We start from the raw sequence: 18,850 nt of genomic DNA on the forward strand, positions 1-18,850 counted from the left end.
AAAATTCTGAAACTTTCATTAATCAGACCTTCGTCTCTTTGTTTGAGAAGAACGTTTAATCGTTTTTCTTTTATGTACAGTGCCAGGTTTCTCTCTTTTTAAACACCAGCAGTAGTTGGCCATCATGCTTGTATTCCACCTTCCCTGGTACCTCTGCTCCATTTCCTTTGGAATCTCTTCCCTTGTTCTTTGCTCATCTGTGCAAAATTTTCGGGGAAAAAATCAAGATGGGCATGCAAAAAGTGAATTTTGATGCTCATATTGCAACCTAAATTGCGAAGCTTTGAGCATATTTTGAACAATTTTCTCATAATCCTGTGATTTATGATTTCCTAGAAAGTTTTCCATTACACTTTTAAAAGCAATCCAGGCTTCCCTTTCAACATCAGTCATAGTAGTTTGAAACTGACCGTCTAAAACCATTTTCTAATTTGGGGACCAATGAAGAAACCCTCCTTAAGTTTTGCGTGAAATAAATCGGGAAATTTACTGCAAAGATACTTAAAGCAGTTGCCATCCTTATTCAATGCTTTAACAAATTGCCTCATTATGCCTAACTTGATATGCAGTGGAGGTAAAGTATTTTATATGGCTTCACCAAACTTTCGTGCACAATATGTTTTGACCCCAGTGTAAGATTGTGCCTCCGAGGCCATTGCTTCTTTGTCCAATGCAGCGCTTTAGCTCTGCTATCCCATTCACAAATAAAGCATGGCATTTTAGTGTACCACCCTGTTGCCCCAACAACATACATAACACTTTTAAGTTTCCACATAGTTGCCATTCGCAATCTTGATATTTAATTTTCTCCAGAAGCAACTTTAGATTGTCATAAGTTTCTTTTAAGTAGATTGAATGAGCAACTGGCACAGATGTGTACTTATCTCCATTATACAAGAAAACACATTTTAAACTAGTCTTAGAAGAGTCTATAAATAGTCTCCATTCACTAGGAGCATATGATGGAGCTCCTAAGGCACTTATTAAACCAGTGATATCACTGCAATATATGAGAGGACCTTCGTGTGAAAAATACTGTATAAATTCCCTTTCAAGATTTCTGTACCAGGAAAATGATGTACCTGGAGCAAGTAAGTTCTTTGCTTGAAGTCTGGATCCCAGAATTTCAGCAGCATACTTTGAAGACCTAAGTCCCTTACTAAATCGTCCAGTTCAACTTGCATGAATTGCTGTGGCATTAAAATATTTTCTGGTTGATAACATTCCTCTTCACTAACCCCTTTAGCTTCTGCTTCGGTGGGGTGCCTCTGTAGCCAGGTGGGAAGGAGCAGAAGTGTATTCTTGATTAGACCAGGGTTCGAGCCCGTGCCCACCAAATACGGAGGATGCGGAGAGGTCAGGGAATGACCACAGCATATCTCCGGAGCAATGTGGCCTTAGTTGCTAATGCTCCTAAAAACCAAAAAACAAACACCTGCTTCGGTGGCAGAAGATGTGGACTCCAAAGTTTCTGGTGGAGGTTTTACAGGCAGATCAGGTCCATGCGGAACCAGTCTTATGGCTGATGGTAGATCTGGATATTTGATGTCCTTTTTATTTTTTTAATTGTAACCTTTAATGTCACATACACAAAATAACATTCGGCATGACTTACTGGCTCGTGCCACACCATAGGAATAGCAAATGGCAAACACACCTTTTTTCAGTGACAAATGGGCCTGGAGTACTGGGGTCCATAGTTTAACAAAGTTATGGCATACTTTATGCCGTACCCACGATTTATCCTGATCACCTAGTTTTATGTCAAAATATGCATAATACGATTTTTTTACAAAATCGGTAATATTTCGCCTCTGCTTTACAGGAACAAAACAACCACATATGTAACAAAATATGTCACAACTGTTTATACACTTTCTGGTTGCCATACTAAAAGAAAACTAACACACAGCAGTTCATGACAGTTTTTACAGGAGTACTGTGATCGCATAAAGGATGTGCCACTTCTATAGGCTCTGTGGTTGAGTGGACTGTACAAACAATTGAGTGTATGCTCAGACAAGTTTAACCCGTAACTACACACAGGAATGTAGTTACGGGTTTTAGGTAAAAAAGCACTGCAAATTGTTTTGGATGATTTAAAACATCATGATCCACCATTATTTTTTTCTTTACAGATTAATGCTTCTAATAGAAAGAATATGAAAATGTTTCATTTGTCAATTCAGTATTTCAACAAAGAATATGGTCCTAAAAATTATTTAGTTGATTTTTTTGAAAATGCTGATGAAAGTGCAGATGGAATGTTTGAGTGCCTAAAAAATTCAATGAGTAATTTAGGGTTGGATTGGCAAAGGGTATCTAGTTTTAGTGCAGACAATGCAAATTGTAATTTGGGAGTAATAAATCTTTATTCCAAAATATTAAGAAATTAGATGAAGACATAATTAAAGCAAAGTGACATGCTCACATTATTCGTAATTTAGCTAAATCTGCTTTCAGTAATTTAGATATTGATATAGAAAATATTGTCTTGAAATTATATGGTTATTTTTCTGTTTTGGCTAAAAGAAGGGATAACCTCAAAGAATTTCATGAGTTTGTCAAAACAGATTTTAAGGCACATACCAACTACATAGCTTTCTTTACAACCATGTATAGAACAAATTTTGCTTTCGTGGAAGGCTTTGAGCCTTTATTTTGTAAGCAAACCAAAAGACTGTTCCAAACAGCTTTTTAAAATACTTCAAATTAATGAAAATTCAACAGAGGTCCCTATAATTATTGAATTATATTTTCTTTTCTCAATGTATGCAATTAAAATAATTTGCAAAGCAATAAAAGAGCTTGAAAGAATGACATGTGTGCCCATGATATTTTTTATATAATGAATGATCTAAAAAATTCACTGAAGATTGAATTTTTTGGGTATCAAGTTCATCAGCATTTTTAGAAATTAGATCCTGTAGTTAAAAGCATAGTAATAAATGATTTCAAAGAATTTTATAATGCTGCATTGAAATACTTAGGAAAGAAATTTAATTTAAGTGAAAATGCCTCTTTTTTTGAAACTCATTAAATTAAGCTTTAAAAATGGTTATCCTAACTATGACTCATTTGTTGAAGTAGCAAAATTTAAATTAACAGAAAAACTAAAGTTTGATATGAATGACTTATTTGATGAGGTTTCACTACTGAAAACAAATTATGAAACTGTGTCAACCTGTGAAAAATTTAAAACTTGTTAGAGTATACTTAGAGTCAATGGCATTTAATTTTGAAAAGTGTTGATTTTAAGCTTTCAAATATTTTCAAGGTCATTTCTTATGTTTTTTCAGTGCCGGGGACTTTGGGAAATTCGGAAAGGATTTTAATGTAATGAACTCAGAGTGGAGGGATGGGTGAAATAGATGTTCAGTTTCACTCATAAAAAGTGAACTAATCATCATCATCAGCCATTTTCAATCCACTGCAGGATGAAGGCCTCTCCAGCAACTTTCCAGTTCCTTCTATTTTGAGCACTGGCCATCCATTTACTACTCAAAAACTCATGAATTTCATCTATCCATCTCCGCCTTTGTCTTCCAGGTTTTCTTCTAGCTCCTCTTGGGTACCATTCTGTTATTTTCTTAGTCCATCTGTCATGTCTTCGAGCTATGTGTCCTGCCCAAGACCATTTTAGTTTTGATAAGAATGTCCTTTACTTGAGTTTGCTGCCTAATCCATGTGTTTCTCTTCTTATCTAACAGTCTGATTCCCAATATAATTCGTTCCATTCTTCGCTGTGTAGTTCTTAGCTTCTCTTCCATTCTTTTGGTGAGTGCCCAAGTTTCACTTCCATAAGTCATGGTGGGGAGTATACATTGATTCGTTATTTTACGTTTCAGACAAACTGGGATATTGCTCTTCAGTATGTGACTATATTTCCTGAATGCTATCCATCCGAAATTTATTCTTCTCTTGACTTCCAGCCATTTATCATTATTACAGCTAATAACTTATCCCAGATAAGTATATGACTCCACCTTTTCAATTACTGCTCCTTCAATCATTATTTCCCTTTCCGTGGCATACTTGTTCATCATTACTTTTGTTTTAGCCATATTTATCTTTAGTCCAAAATCCTTACTAACTGTGCATAACCGATTAAGATTTTCCTCTAATTCTTTGGGATCGTGGCTTATAACCACAATGTCATCTGCAAATCGTAAATGGTTTAGGTACTCTCCGTTCACATTGACTCCTTTCTGCGACCAGTCTAATCTTCTGAAAGCTTCCTCAAGGGCAGCAGTAAACAGCTTCGGAGATATTGTGTCTCCTTGTCGAACTCCTTTCTCGATTTTAAATTTGCTACTGTCTTTGTCTAGTCTAATAAAGGATGTAGCACTCTCATATATTTTCTTCAAAATCATAATATATGGAGTATCTATGCCTTGTCTTTCCAGTGCCCGAAACATTGCCTTATGCTGTATGGAGTCAAATGCCTTTTCATGATCCACAAATGCCAGGCATAATGGTGTTTTATATTCATTTGCTTTCTCCATTAGCTGTGATATTACGTGAAGGTGATCCATAGTTGAGAATCCTGTCCTAAAGTCAGCTTGCTCTTTCGGTTGATTCTCATCAAGTATTCTTTCTAATCTGTTAGTAATGACCCTTGTGAACAACTTGTAGATATGGGATAACAAGCTAATTGGTCTATAATTTCCAATTTCTGATTTATCTCCTTTCTTATGCAGCAAAACTATGATTGCATTATTCCACTGCTTAGGCATCACACCTTTTCTAATGCACTTTGTGAAGAGCCTTGCCAGTTTTTGTGTTATGTCTCTTCCTCCCAATTTTAACAACTCTACAGTAACTTCATCTTCCCCCGGGGCTTTCCGATTCTTCATTTTCTTCAATGCATGTTCTACCTCATCAGGAAGAATATCAGGTATGTCGTATGTGTTGCTACTTTGCAATCCATGTTCCTCACTGCTGGTATCATTCCCTCGCTCCTTGTATAATTCTCTATAGTAGTCTTCTGCTATTTGAATTATGCCTTCTCTGCTGTTTATAAGTACACCATCGCTATTCTTCAGTTTCAGTATCATTTGTCTTTCTGTATTACTGCTCATGGCTGCTGATTTAAATCCTTTCTTTTCCCTTAATGCTTGTTCTACTTTTCTTGTGTTAAATCTTCTTATGTCCTCTCTGAGTCTCTTTCTAATGGCTTTGCATAACTCAGTATACTCAATTTTCTCCCTCTCAGTGTTTTTCTTGCTCTTCATTTGTCGTCTTTGGTTCATCATGACAAGTGTTTCTTGACTAATTTTTCTTCTTTGGATTTCTGTTTCCCTATAGGTTTATAACTAAAATTAAACTACAACCTCGATGCTAAGGTTGGAAAAAGGCAAAACAGCGCAGAAAGAGGAACTATAGGAAATTTTGGAATTGGTGAAAGAAATAAAAGAGGTGAAAGACTTGTGGAATTTGCAGAATCTCAAGGACTGTCAGTAATGAACACTTTTTTTCAAGAAAAGGGTGAACAGAAAGTGGACATGGAAGAGTCCAAATGGATTAACAACTAATGAAATCGACTTCATCCTCACTAACAGAAGATATATTGTGAATGATGTTACCGTCCTGAATAAGGTAAATGTTGGAAGTGATCACAGAATGGTAAGATGTACACTTGATATAGATGTAGGAAAGGAAAGGAAAAAACTGACTCAAGTAAATAATACAAAGGTCTTTGAAATAACAGAGGAGGAGAAAAAGCAGTATGTACTGGAACTTAAGAACAAGTTTGAGCTTCTGCAGACTGCTCAGGACCAAGATATCGACGAGGAATATTACAACTTTCTGAAAGTGATAAATCCCAAGTGAACTAATAATCTACTTCAATTTTAAAGATAATTGTTTAGATTTTTCCGAGAAAATTAAAAATGATGCTGAAGTCCTGAAGGCTGCTCAAAGTAGTACAAAATATGTTCATTGTGAATGATTGCTAGCTAGTAAACCAGTACATTTTTTTTTTACCTACTTAGAATTACTTTAGCTTGATGTCAATTAATGTACTAAACTTGCATTAAAATATTTGGATTAATTCATGCTTTTTATATCATCCATATCCGTTCATTATCCTTATATATCAATCCATATTCTTCCCCATTGAAAGCCATGGTTTACCATTAAATATTTAAAATTCTAAATTAAACTAAAATTTGCAAATATTTATAGTCAATATGAAAACTATAATTATTAAACAAAAATATAAGCATAATGTTTAATTATTAACTAAAAATCATTCAGTTTTCTTTTTTTGGGGTGGAAGGGGGTGGAGTGAGATTTGGAGAGTGGTAGCATTAATTATTTATGAGTGTCCTTTAATCCAGTCATAGAAATCTGGCAACCCTAGGCTCATGGGTAGAATTTTTCTCAGCATGTTCTGTGCTTATTAACAGGAGAGACTGTTTCTACAGGGATGTGATACATCTAAATAGAAGGGATGCAAGAATATTTGCTGATGCCATCTAGGCAGTATTAGGTAGGTCAGAAAACTGCTAGCTTGCATTCAGATTAATAAACTGACTAATAGATTAACAGCAGCTGCAGGCTTGACTTGCTGCAATATAGCCTCAGATGCTGATGTGCCATAAAACCACTAAACAAACAAAACATCTCGGGTTGGAAAACTTCTAGATTGGGGGGATACAAGCACTAATAGATTAACAGTAGCCACTGGCAGAGGTAGTAGTAGTAGTAGTGGCACATGATGCAAGAAAGCAAGTGTAGGAGCTTATGCAGCATCAGCCAAAAAAAAAAAAAAAAAAAATCATCACACCATTCCCTCCAAATGCCTGTCCAGTTCCTCCTTAAATTTATTTAACCTATCAACTTCCACAACGACAGATGGAAGTTTGTTCCAGCAATTAACCACCCGCTGGCTAAAGGCAAATTTCCGCACATCTATTCTACATCTGTCCTTTCTTAATTTGAACTTATGTCCCCGTAGGTTCGTAATCTGAACAAGTGGAAGGATCCCATCAGAATTCAGCGTGCTCAACCCATTCAAGGCCTTATAGACCTCAATCAGATCACCGCGCAGGTGCCTAGTCTCCAGCCACTGCAATTTGCAGAACTTAAGCCTCTCTTGGTAAGAGAATCCCTTCATTCCCCTCACCAATCGTGTTGCTCTTCTCTGTACACGCTCAAGCAAATCTACATCCTTCCTAAAATGAGGCCTCCAGACCTGTACGCAGTACTCAAGGCGTGGCCTGACCATTGCCTTATACAGAGGGACAATCACCTCCTTTTCCCTGCTAGCAAAATTCCTATATATCATTGACAAAACCCCATGACCTGCCCTAGCAGCCTGTCTGCATTGCTCAGAAAACTTCATATCTGACTGCACAATTACTCCCAGGTCTTTTTCATTTTCTACCACCTTAAGTGTAGTACCACACAGTTGGTACGTTTCTCTGGGGTTACTTCTACCCATATGCAGTACTTTGCATTTGTCAAGGTTGAACTTCAGTTGCCACTTCTTAGCCCATCTGCCCAAATTATCTAGATCCTGTTGCAGTAGCACACTGCCATTACTGTCATTAACAACCCTGCCAACCTTTGTGTCATCTGCAAACTTCGACATTAAGCCTGATATACCTTCATCAATATCATTGATAAATACACAAAACAACAGTGGACCCAACACCGAACCCTGTGGGACTCCACTAATAACATTAGTCCATGAAGAGCAGCACCCATTGATTACCACCCTCTGTCTTCTCCCACTTAACCATCCTTTTATCCATTGTAGCAACTTACCCTTAATACCATTCTGCTCCAATTTGTACAGTAGTCTTCCATGCGCAACAGTGTCAAAAGCTTTCCTGAAATCCAAGTATATGATATCAAAATTATTTTTTGCATCCAGTTCCTTTGTGACCACATCATAATAACCAATCAAATTTGTCAGACAAGACTTTCCCTTAACAAACCCATGCTGTGTTTGAATTATTGCTGCAGTCTTGTCTAGATGATCCTGCAATGCATCTTTAACCAGTGACTCCATTATTTTACCCGGAACAGAAGTTAAACTAACTGGTCTGTAATTACTCGTGTCACCCTTCGATCCACCTTTGTGAATTGGGGACACATTTGCACATCTCCAGTCCGTGGGAACCTCCCCTGAGTCCAAGGATGCTCTCATAATTATGGCTAAGGGTTTGCTTAGTTGCTTTGCCGCCTCCTTTAAAATAACTGGATAGATCCCATCCACCCCAGGTGCCTTTCTTATGTTTAACTTCAACAATTTCTCCTCCACTTTGCTCTCAGTTATTACAAAATCATTAAGCACACTGCTACAATTTGATAACCTTCTTCCATTTTCAAACTGTAATAATTCCTCACGTGTGAATGTAGATGCAAAATACTCATTCAGTTTGTTTGCTATCTGAGCAGGATCATCAACAGTCGAACCATCGATGTCAAGTGGACCAATCATATTCATTCCCTTCCTTTTAGAGTTTATATAAGTAAAGAAATCCTTGCTGTTTTTCTTAGCATCCTTTGCCAAAGATTTCTCGTAATCCGCCTTCGCCTGCCGAACCTCCTTTGTGACCTGATTACAGACTAGCTTATATCTGCCACAGGCTTCTTCGTCACCTGATAATTTATATGCATCCCATGCATTTTTCTTCTCTGTCACGAGTCTCATTAGTTCATTTGATAACCATTTAGGCCTAAACCTTGAACGATATTTCTTAATCGGTATATAAAGTCTAGTAGCTTCCACGATTAATTCCTTGAATGCTTAACACTTAGAATTTACTGTTGGTAACATCGTCAGTTGATCCCACTGTACAGAATTTAAAAACTGTCTGAGACCACTGTACTCCCCTTTACGGAAGCAAAAACCCTTTCCTTTACCCCTGACGGTAGTTACCTCTTTGAGTAAATCCCACTTCAGCACACTGTGATCACTGCCACCTAGTGGTTCCTTTATCTGCAAATTCTTAATACACGAATGATCACTGCTGATAACCAGATCAAGAGTATTACTTTCTCTGGTTGCCTCTCGAACATGCTGCTGCAGAAAACAATCATCCAATAAATCCACAAAAGTCTGACTGGTGTGTGAGTGACCAACCCACAAGTTCCAGTCAATATCTGGGAAGTTAAAATCCCCCATTATAAGACATTCAGATTTACTGGCCCACTCTATTTCTCTGTACAATTGTTCATTGTACTCATTCAAGTCATTAGGCCTATAACACACTCCTACCCTTATTTTTCCTTTCGCAGTGCTTATCTCGCACCAAACTGACTCAACAGAGCACTGTTCATCTATATTAACTGGGTGCACTTCCTTTGATTTTATGTTTTTCTTAATTAACAGCATAACACCCCCTCCCTTTCTGTCCTGTCTATCCTTTCTGTACACATTGTACTCCCCAAATTCCAGTTCTGCATTCCTTATATCTTTGTGACACCACGTCTCTGCTATCCCAACAATATCCGCCTTTGATGTCTTGACCAACACTTCAAATTGGAATGAGCCGCAGCCTGGAAAATAAGATGCAGGATATTTCAGAGACTGCTGAGAATCATTGGGGTACAAATAAACACATTGGTTGTGTTAGGGTAGCTAAGAAAAAGAACATGTGCATGTATACTTGCGTGTACACCAATGCTAGGAGTTTAGTAAATAAATTTGATGAATTTGAGGTATTGCTCAAAACATCAAAGGCAGATATTGTGGGGATTTCAGAGACGTGGTGTCACACAGATATAAGGAATGCAGAACTGGAATTTTGGAAGTACAATGTCTACAGAAAGGATAGACAGGATAGGAAGGGAGGAGGGGTTATGCTATTAGTTAAGAAATACATAAAATCCAAGGAAGTGAAGCCAGTCGACATAGCTGGACAGTGCAGTGTCGAGTCAGTTTGGTGTGACATAAGCATTGGGAGATCAAAATCGAGAGTAGGAGTGTGCTATAGGCCTAATGACTCTGATGAGTATAATAAGAAACTGTACGGGGAAATAGAGTGGGCCAGTAAATCAGAGAGTCTTATAGTGGGGGATTTTAATTTCCCAGATATTGACTGGAATTTGGGGGCTGGTCACTCACACACTAGCAAGGCTTTTGTGGATTTATTGGATGATTGTTTTCTACATCAGCATGTTCAGGAGGCAACTAGAGGGAGTAATACTCTTGATTTGATTATCAGCAGTGATTCTTCATGCATTAAGAATCTGCAGGTAAATGAACCACTAGGTGGCAGTGATCACAGTTTGCTGAAGTGGGATTTACTCAAAGAGGTAACTACCATTAGGGGTAAAGGGAAGGGTTATTGCTTTCGTAAAGGCGACTACGATGGACTGAGACAGTATTTAAATTCTATACAGTGGAACCAACTGATTATGTTACCAACAGCAAATTCAAAATGGGAAGCATTCAAAGAACTTATCTTGGAAGCTACTAGGCTTTACATACCAACTAAGAAATATTGTTCAAGGTTTAGGCCTAAGTGGATGTCAGATGAACTAATGAGACATATGGCAGAGAAGAAAAATGCATGGGATACATACAAATTAACACGTGACACAGAAGCCTATGATAGATACAAGTTGATCTGTAACCAAGTTACAAAGGAGGTTAGGCAGGCGAAGGCAGATTACGAGAAATCTTTGGCAAGGGATGCAAAGAAAAACAGCAAAGAGTTCTTTATTTATGTAAACTCTAGGAGGAAGGGGATGAATCAGATTGGTCCACTTGATATCGATGGGTCAACTGTTGATGATCCTGCTCAGGTAGCTAACAAACTGAATGAATATTTTGCATCGACATTCACACATGAGGAGTTATTCAGTGAGGGGAATGCCAGAGGTGTATTCAACTCTGGCAGTAAGCTAGAGAATCTTGTAATAACTGTGAGTAAAGTGGAGGAGAAATTGTTGAAGATAAATACAATAAAGGCACCGGGGGTGGATGGGATCTATCCAGTTATATTAAAGGAAGCAGCAAAGGAAGTAAGCAAACCCTTAGCCATAATTATGAGAGCTTCCTTGGACTCAGGGGAAGTACCCATGGACTGGAGATGTGCAAATGTGACCCCAATTCACAAAGGAGGATCAAAGGGCGACACAAGTAATTATAGACCTGTTAGTTTAACTTCTGTTCCTGGAAAATTAATGGAGGCACTGGTTAAAGAAGCACTGCAGGATCATCTAGACAAGACTTCAGTTATAGCTCAGACACAGCATGGTTTTGTTAAGGGGGGAAGTCTTGCCTGACCAATTTGATTGGATACTATGATGCAGTCACAAAAGAACTGGATGCATGGAATATCTTTGATATTATATACTTGGATCTTAGAAAGGCTTTTGATACTGTTGCACATGGAAGACTGCTGCACAAATTGGAGCAGTGTGGCATTGGAGGCAAATTGCTGCTATGGATAAAGGGGTGGTTGAGGGGGAGAAGACAGAGAGTGGTAATCAATGGACACTGCTCATCGTGGACTAATGTTATTAGTGGAGTCCCTCAGGGTTCAGTATTGGGTCCATTATTGTTTTCTGTATTTATAAATGATATTGATGGTGGTATATCAAGCTTAATGTCCAAGTTTGCAGACGATACGAAGGTTGGCAGGGTTGTCAAGGACACTACTTACACTATGCTACTGCAACAGGATCTGGAAAGGTTCAGCAGATGGGCTGAGAGGTGGCAAATGAAGTTTAACATTGACAAATGTAAAGTACTACATATGGGAAACAGCAACCCCAGAGCAACGTATCAACTCTGTGGTACTACACTGACAGTGGTAGAGAATGAAAGGGACCTGGGGTGGTTGTGCAGGCAGATATGAAGTTCTCTGAGCGGTGCAGATGGGCTGCAAGAGTAGCTCATGGTGTATTGTCGATGATATATAGGAATTTTTCTAGCAGGGATAAGGAGCTGATTATTCCCTTGTATAAGGCAATGGTCAGACCGCACCTGGAGTACTGTGTAGAGGTCTGGAGGCCTCATTTCAAGAAGGATGTAGAGATGCTGGAACGAGTACAGAGAAGGGCAACAAGATTAGTGAATGGAACAGAGGGGTGCTCTTACGAAGAAAGGCTTACGTTTTGCAAATTACAGTGTCTGGAGACTAGGCACCGGCGAGGTGATATGATAGAGGTGTATAAATCCTTGAATGGTTTGAGCATGCTCAATGCTGATGGGATTCTTCCTCTTGCTCAGAATAATCACCTGAGAGGGCATAAATTCAAATTGAGGAAAGACAGATGTAGGATAGACGTGAGGAAATTTGCCTTTAGCCAGCAGGTAGTTGGTTGGTGGCACAGACTTCCATCCCTTGTCGTGGAAGTTGATAGCCTAAATAAGTTTAAGGGTCAGCTGGACAGGTATTTCGAACAAACAGAGGGGTGAAGTGGAAGTGGTTATTTTTTATTTATTTATTTATTTATTTTTTTTTTTTTGGCTGATGCTGCATAAGCTTGCTTTCTTGCATCAAATGCCTCTACTAATGCTAATCTGCAGGCAGAGGTGTATGTGATTTTTGCACTGATTCTACTGGAACATGCAGCAGCCTGGAAAGCAGTGTGAGGGATTTAAAATCCTTCTAGGGGTCCTCTTGGAAGAAGAAAATACATGGGCTGTGTTAGGATAACAAAGAGTAAGAACAGGTGCATGTACACCAATGCTAGAAGCATAGTAAAATTATTTAATGAATTTGAAGCTGGTCAAGTCGTCAAATGCAGACGTTATGGAGATATCAGAGACATAGTATCTGATATCACCATATCAGATACCATGTTTCTGATATTCTGAATCACTAAGATATAAGTGAATCAGATTTGGAATATTGGAGTACAATGTGTAGACAGAGGACAGACAGGACAGGAGTTGGGATGGTATTACGCTCTTAGTTAAGAAGCATATAAATCTAAAGTAGTGCATGCAGTGGACATGGGTGAACAGTGCAATATTGAGTCAGCTTGGTGTGACATAACTGGGAAAACAAAAGTGAAAGGAGGAGTGTGTGTTATAGTTTTAATGATTGTAATGAGTATAACAAAGAACTTTGCAGACATTTAGACTGGGCTGATAATCGGATTGTCTTATAATGGAGTACTTGATTAACTTTCCAGATATTGATTGTATATTGTGGATTAGTCATTCAGACAGTAGCAAGACTTTCACTGACTTACTTGATCATTGTATTCTACACCAGTGTTTGGCGCATTATAGCCTTAGGTGCTAATGCGCCAATAAAAAACCAAACAAACAAATCTACACCAGCATGTTAGAGAAGCAACAAAGGAAAGCAGCAACTCTTCATGCGTTAAGAATCTGCAGATAAAAGCACTAGGTGGCAATGATCACAGTGTATCGAAGTGGAATTTATTTAAAGATGTGACTACTGTCAAGAGCAAAGGGAAGGGCTTTTGTTTTCATAAACATGACTACAATAGTCTCAGACAATTTTTTTTAAAAATTCTATGCAGTATTACCAACTGATGTTAACAACAGCAAATTCTAAATGGGAAGCATTCAGAGATACATTCTTAGACATCACTAGGCTTTTTATATCAACTAACAGATAATGTTAAAAATTTAGACTTAAATAGATGTCAGAGGAATTGATAAGGCTTGTTACAGTCAAGAAAAATGCAAGCGATGCATACAAATTGCCTATAGTAGATATAAGAATGTAAAGAAAATCAGCAGAGATGTCTTTGCTTATGTAAACAATAGAAGGAAGGGGATGAATTACATATTCACACTAGATATGAGTTTAACTGTTGATCTTTTTCAGTTTGCTGACAAACTGAATAGGTATTTTGCATCTACATTCACACAAGAGGAATTTTTTAGTGATGGGGATGCTGGAAGTGTGTCAAATTCTAACAGGGAGCTGAATGATTTGTGATAAGTTAGATGAAAGTGGAAGAAAAATTGTTGAAGCTAAATGTTAACAAATTAACATATTCAGTGAATTATATTTCATCACATTCAGTTTTTTTTCTTACATTAAGTTACTATTTTTTTTTTTTTTTTCAAATTTTCTGTGAATAATATTATATTCATGCAATATATTATATTGCATAATAATATAATGGAATAAGTAATAAATTTTTAGGCAGATTTTTCTAATATGCATGTATTATAATATGTGATTGTGTTTTTCAGACCTGAATATAAACTACATATTCATGAACTTCGGGGTGAAACTTACAATGGTTTGGTAAGGCTCTTAAAACCAGGATGTCGAACCATTATTCTTCTTCTAAACAATGAGTCTAAATCAAAACTCTTGCCAAAGTTTTATCGAACAGTTTATCCATATCGAAAGTAAGTAAATTTAGATTTATAATTAACACAATAAAGATCATCATTATTACTGTATATTGAGACATGAATGTACAAATAATGTACACTACATAATCAATTTAAAATATAAGTTAGTAGAAATCTTAATAAATCTTGTCAATTCTCTTTAAAAAAAAAACATGTAGCTAATCAAAAATATAATTTTATTTTGAATAGATTACTTAATTTGCTCTTACTATTATTCAATAGAATTTCTTTACAATCAATAAATTGTATTTCTTTGGAATCCCAAAGTACACTTTACTTTATTACCTCAGCATGTTGAATATTACCATTAATGCGCACTTTTCATTTTATTATTGTTTCCTAATAACCTCACTACCAACTATATGTGGTATAGATGGGCGTAAATCAAATTTGTCTAGACTCCATACAACATAATCATATACTCAGGTTCCCTTAGTGTAATGTGTTCTCTACAAGTAAAGAACAATAGCAATAAGAACAAATTGCCCTCTTTTCTGACAAATCAAAATACTCTTGTGAAACTGCTCAAAAGAGGCTAGATTATTAGATTTTGTTCACTGGATGTTTCAGGTATCAGTGGGAATGAATGTGCTGAGTGGGCATAAAAGAAAATAATGTAGCAGGTATAACTTTATGATAATATATATCAACTACAAGCTTGTTATGTAAGTCGTATTGAAAGAAAAATAGCAATGTATAAGGCATTATCAAATCTAAAACACTCTTTCATATGAAACAGGACTTCCAGCCATGGAAATGCAGTATACTAATAAAAAAGGAAGAATTGCTACATTGCAGACTGAATATACCCACTTGACTTTCTCCTGCACACTGAGGCAAATTTAAAATTCAAATTATTATTTTAATAGCACCAAAGCTTGTCACTCGTATCCATGTCATATATTTTTGTAGAGGCATGTGTGTAGAGGCATTTGTAGAGGCATGGGGCAATTTACATGTTGTGCAGGCTGAAAAACCCAGAATAACTTCCATGGGAAACCTACTCTCGTCGCTTAAGATTGACTAACTACCGCCTTAAATGAAGGGGACTTTAGAAATTCCCGCTAGTTGTAGTTTAAAGAATTGAACCTAGACTCCTCCAAATTGGGTGGCAAACATCAATTTTCATGAGAACTAAGCTACCACGGAGGACCCTCTACTTAGACAGAAGATCAGCCACATTGTGTCATCAGTTACACGTCACTTGTGATCCAGTGCATTACCTTGATTTTCCATTATTCATAAGAGAGCACTGAACTGTTTTTCCTATTTCTCTATAAAGAGAGCACCCTAACCATGTAACAAATCTTAGGTAATAGTATTAGTAGCAAGAAAGCAAGCTTATATATACAACATCAGCAAAAAAAAAAACCTTTCCATTTCACCTATCCACTCCCTCTGACACTTGTCTGGTTCTTCCTTGAAATTATTCAAGCAATCCACCTCTGGAATATCAAATGGAAATTGGTTCCATCGATCAACCACCTGTTTAATAAAGGCAAACTTACACACATCTATTCTGCAACCATCCTTCCTCAATTTGAATTTATGTCCCTTCATTTGCCTAGTCTGAGCAAGAGGAAGAATTCCCATCAGTGAGCTTGCTCAATCCATTCAATGCCTTAAATACTTTAATCAGATCACCTCACATATGCCTAGTCTCAAGATGCTGCAATTTGCAGAATTGAAGACTTTCTTTGTAAGATCAACCCTTTGTTCCCCATCACCAATCTTGCTGCTCTTCTCTGTACTCATTCCATAAACTCTACATACTTCCTAAAATGAGGCTGCTAGACCTATATGCAATTCTCAAGATGTGTCCTGACCATTGCCTTGTACAATGGAATAATCACATCCTTATCACTATTAGCAAAATTCCTTTATATCATTGACAAAACCTCATGTTCTGAACTGACAGTTTGTCTGCACTGCTGATAGAACTTCATATTTGAAGTTCTACCCTGAGTGTAATAACACACAGTTAGTACCTTAATCTGAGATTACTGTTACACATGTGCAGTATTTTGCATTTGTCAGCGTTAAACTTCAAATGATATTTCTCAGCCCAACTGCCTAATTTTTCTAGATCTTGTTGCAGTAGCATACCGTCATTACCACCCTGCCAACTTTCATGTCATCTGGGAACTTAGGCATTATATACCTTCAACCTGATATACCTTCAACGATATCATCAAAAAATACAGAAAACAACAATGGGGAAAACATTAGTCTACAATGAGCAGTGTCCATTGATAACAACGCTGTCTTCTCCCACTCAACCATACCTTTATTTATAGTAGTAACTTGCACCTTAATGCCACACTGCTTTGATCTGTATACAGCAGTCTGTTATGTGCAATAGTATCAAAAGTTTTAGGGAAATCCAAGTATATAATATCAAAATTATATTTTACATTTAGTTCCTTTGTTACTGCATTAGTATCCAATCACATTGGTTAGACAAGATTTCCCCTTGACAAACCCATACAGTGACTGAAGTATAACACTACTCCTCTCTACATGGTCCTGCATTACTTCTTTAACTGGTGACTCCATTATTTTCCTGGAACAGAATTTAAGCTAACAGGTCTTCTGTGATTACTCATGTCACTCCGATCCCCCTTTGTGAATTGGGAATACATTTCCACATCTCCAGTCCACAGGGACTTCCCCTGAATCCAAAAATGCCCTCATAATTATGGCTATGGATTTGCTGCCTCCCTTAATAATACTCGATAGATTCCATCCAATAGTCCTCCTGAAGAGCTTTATGTTTAACTTCAACAATTTCTCTTTCAATTTCCTCTCAGTTCTTGAAAAATCATTGAACTCCCTGTTTGAGTTTGATAAACTATGGGCATCTGCTTTCCTAATGAATTCCTCATGTGTGAATGTAGATGCAAAATGCTTATTCCGTTTTTCAACAACCTGAGAAAGATCATGAACAGTAGAACTATCGATATCATGTGGACCAATATAATTCATCCCTTTCCTTCTAGTGTTTACCAAGTAAAGAAGTATTGCTGTTTTTCTCTGCATCCTTTGCCAAAGATTTTTCATGATCTGCCTTATCTTACCTAATATCCTTAGTGATTTGATCTCAGACTGGTTTATATCTACCATAGGCTTGTGTATCACGTGATAATTTCTATGCATCCCATGCATTTTTTCTTCTCTGCCAAGAGTCTCATTAGTTCATCTGATATTGATTTAGGCTAAGCCTTGTTTGAATGGTATGATTATTTCCTGGAATGCTTCCCATTTAGAGTTTGCTGATGGTAATATCATCAGTTAGTCCCACTGAATAGAAATTAAAAACTAAGACCACTGTAGTCACCTTTACAAAATCAAAAACACTTCCCTTTACCTTTGATGGTAGTTACATCTAAAAGTAAATTCTATATCAATACACTATGATCACTGCCACCTTTTATCTTCAAATTCTTAATGCACGAATTATAACTGCTGATAATCAGGTCAGGAGTATTACTCCCTCTTGTTGCTCTCTAACATGCTGCTGCAGAAAACAGTCATCCGGTAAATCCACAAATCTTGCTAGTGTGTGTTTGACCAACCCACAAGTTCCACTGAATATCTGGAAAGTTAAAAACCCCCATTATAAGACATTCTAATTTACTGACACACTGTATTTTTCTGTATACAGTTTTTTCAGAGTCATTAGGCTTATAATACCCTTCTACTCTCATTTTTGCTTTTGCACTGCCACCCATGTTAACTGGATGCACTGTCTTAGATTTTGTGTGCTTCTTAAATAAGAGCATAACTCCCTCTTATCCTGTCTGTCTTCTCTGTACACATTGTACTACTCCCCATATTCAGATTCTGCATCCCTTATATCTGAGTGACACCATGCCTCTGATATCCCCACAATGTCTGCATCTGATGACTTGACTTTGCACTTCAAACTCATCAAATTTATTAACTATGCTCCTAGCATTGGTACACATGCACCTGTTCATGGCTGCCTCCGTAGCCAGGTGGGCAGAGCAGCAGTGCGTAGCACACTCTTCTTGATTAGACCGGGGCTCGAGCACGTGACCACCAAATATGGAGGATGCGGAAAGATCAGGGAATGACCACCGCATATCCCCGTAGCAATATGGCCTTAGTTGCTAATGCTCCTAAAAACCAAATAACAAACACACAAACAAACAAACCTGTTTCATGACTCACAGTAGGCCTTGAAATGCCCAGCACCTTGCTTTCCAGGCTGCTGTATGTTCCAATATAAACAGTGCAAGAATCACTTTCACTGCTGCCTGTGGCTATTGTTAATCTATTAGTCTGTGTATCCCCCCCCCTGAGCTAGCAGTTTTCCAATCCACCTAATACTGCCTCGATATCGTCAACAAATATTTTTGCACCCTTTCTATTTAGGTGTATCCTATCCCTGTAGAAGCAGTCTGCAGGGATGGTATACTATATTAGACTACATAATAGTCAGCACATCTCTGATATCCACTGATTCTTAAGCTTGATTTTCCACTACAATCAGCTATAAGATATACCTTC

General features: G+C 37.4%; 1 protein-coding gene across 2 annotated transcripts in view; it reads left to right on the forward strand.

Moving 5' to 3' along the window:
- l(3)80Fg (dnaJ homolog subfamily C member 16 l(3)80Fg) overlaps positions 1 to 18,850 on the forward strand; it is a 330,832-nt gene that overhangs the window by 246,186 nt on the left and 65,796 nt on the right. For both annotated transcript variants that reach the window (XM_090383988.1, XM_090383987.1), the window contains exon 9: positions 14,150 to 14,311. In XM_090383988.1, the coding sequence (XP_090240114.1) occupies positions 14,150 to 14,311 (162 nt within the window). The remainder of the gene's footprint in view (positions 1 to 14,149; positions 14,312 to 18,850) is intronic.

The sequence above is a fragment of the Mastigoproctus giganteus genome, chromosome 10 (genome assembly GCF_048544385.1).
Source record: "Mastigoproctus giganteus isolate SK-2022 chromosome 10, ASM4854438v1, whole genome shotgun sequence".
Taxonomy (NCBI): Eukaryota; Metazoa; Arthropoda; class Arachnida; order Uropygi; family Thelyphonidae; genus Mastigoproctus; species Mastigoproctus giganteus.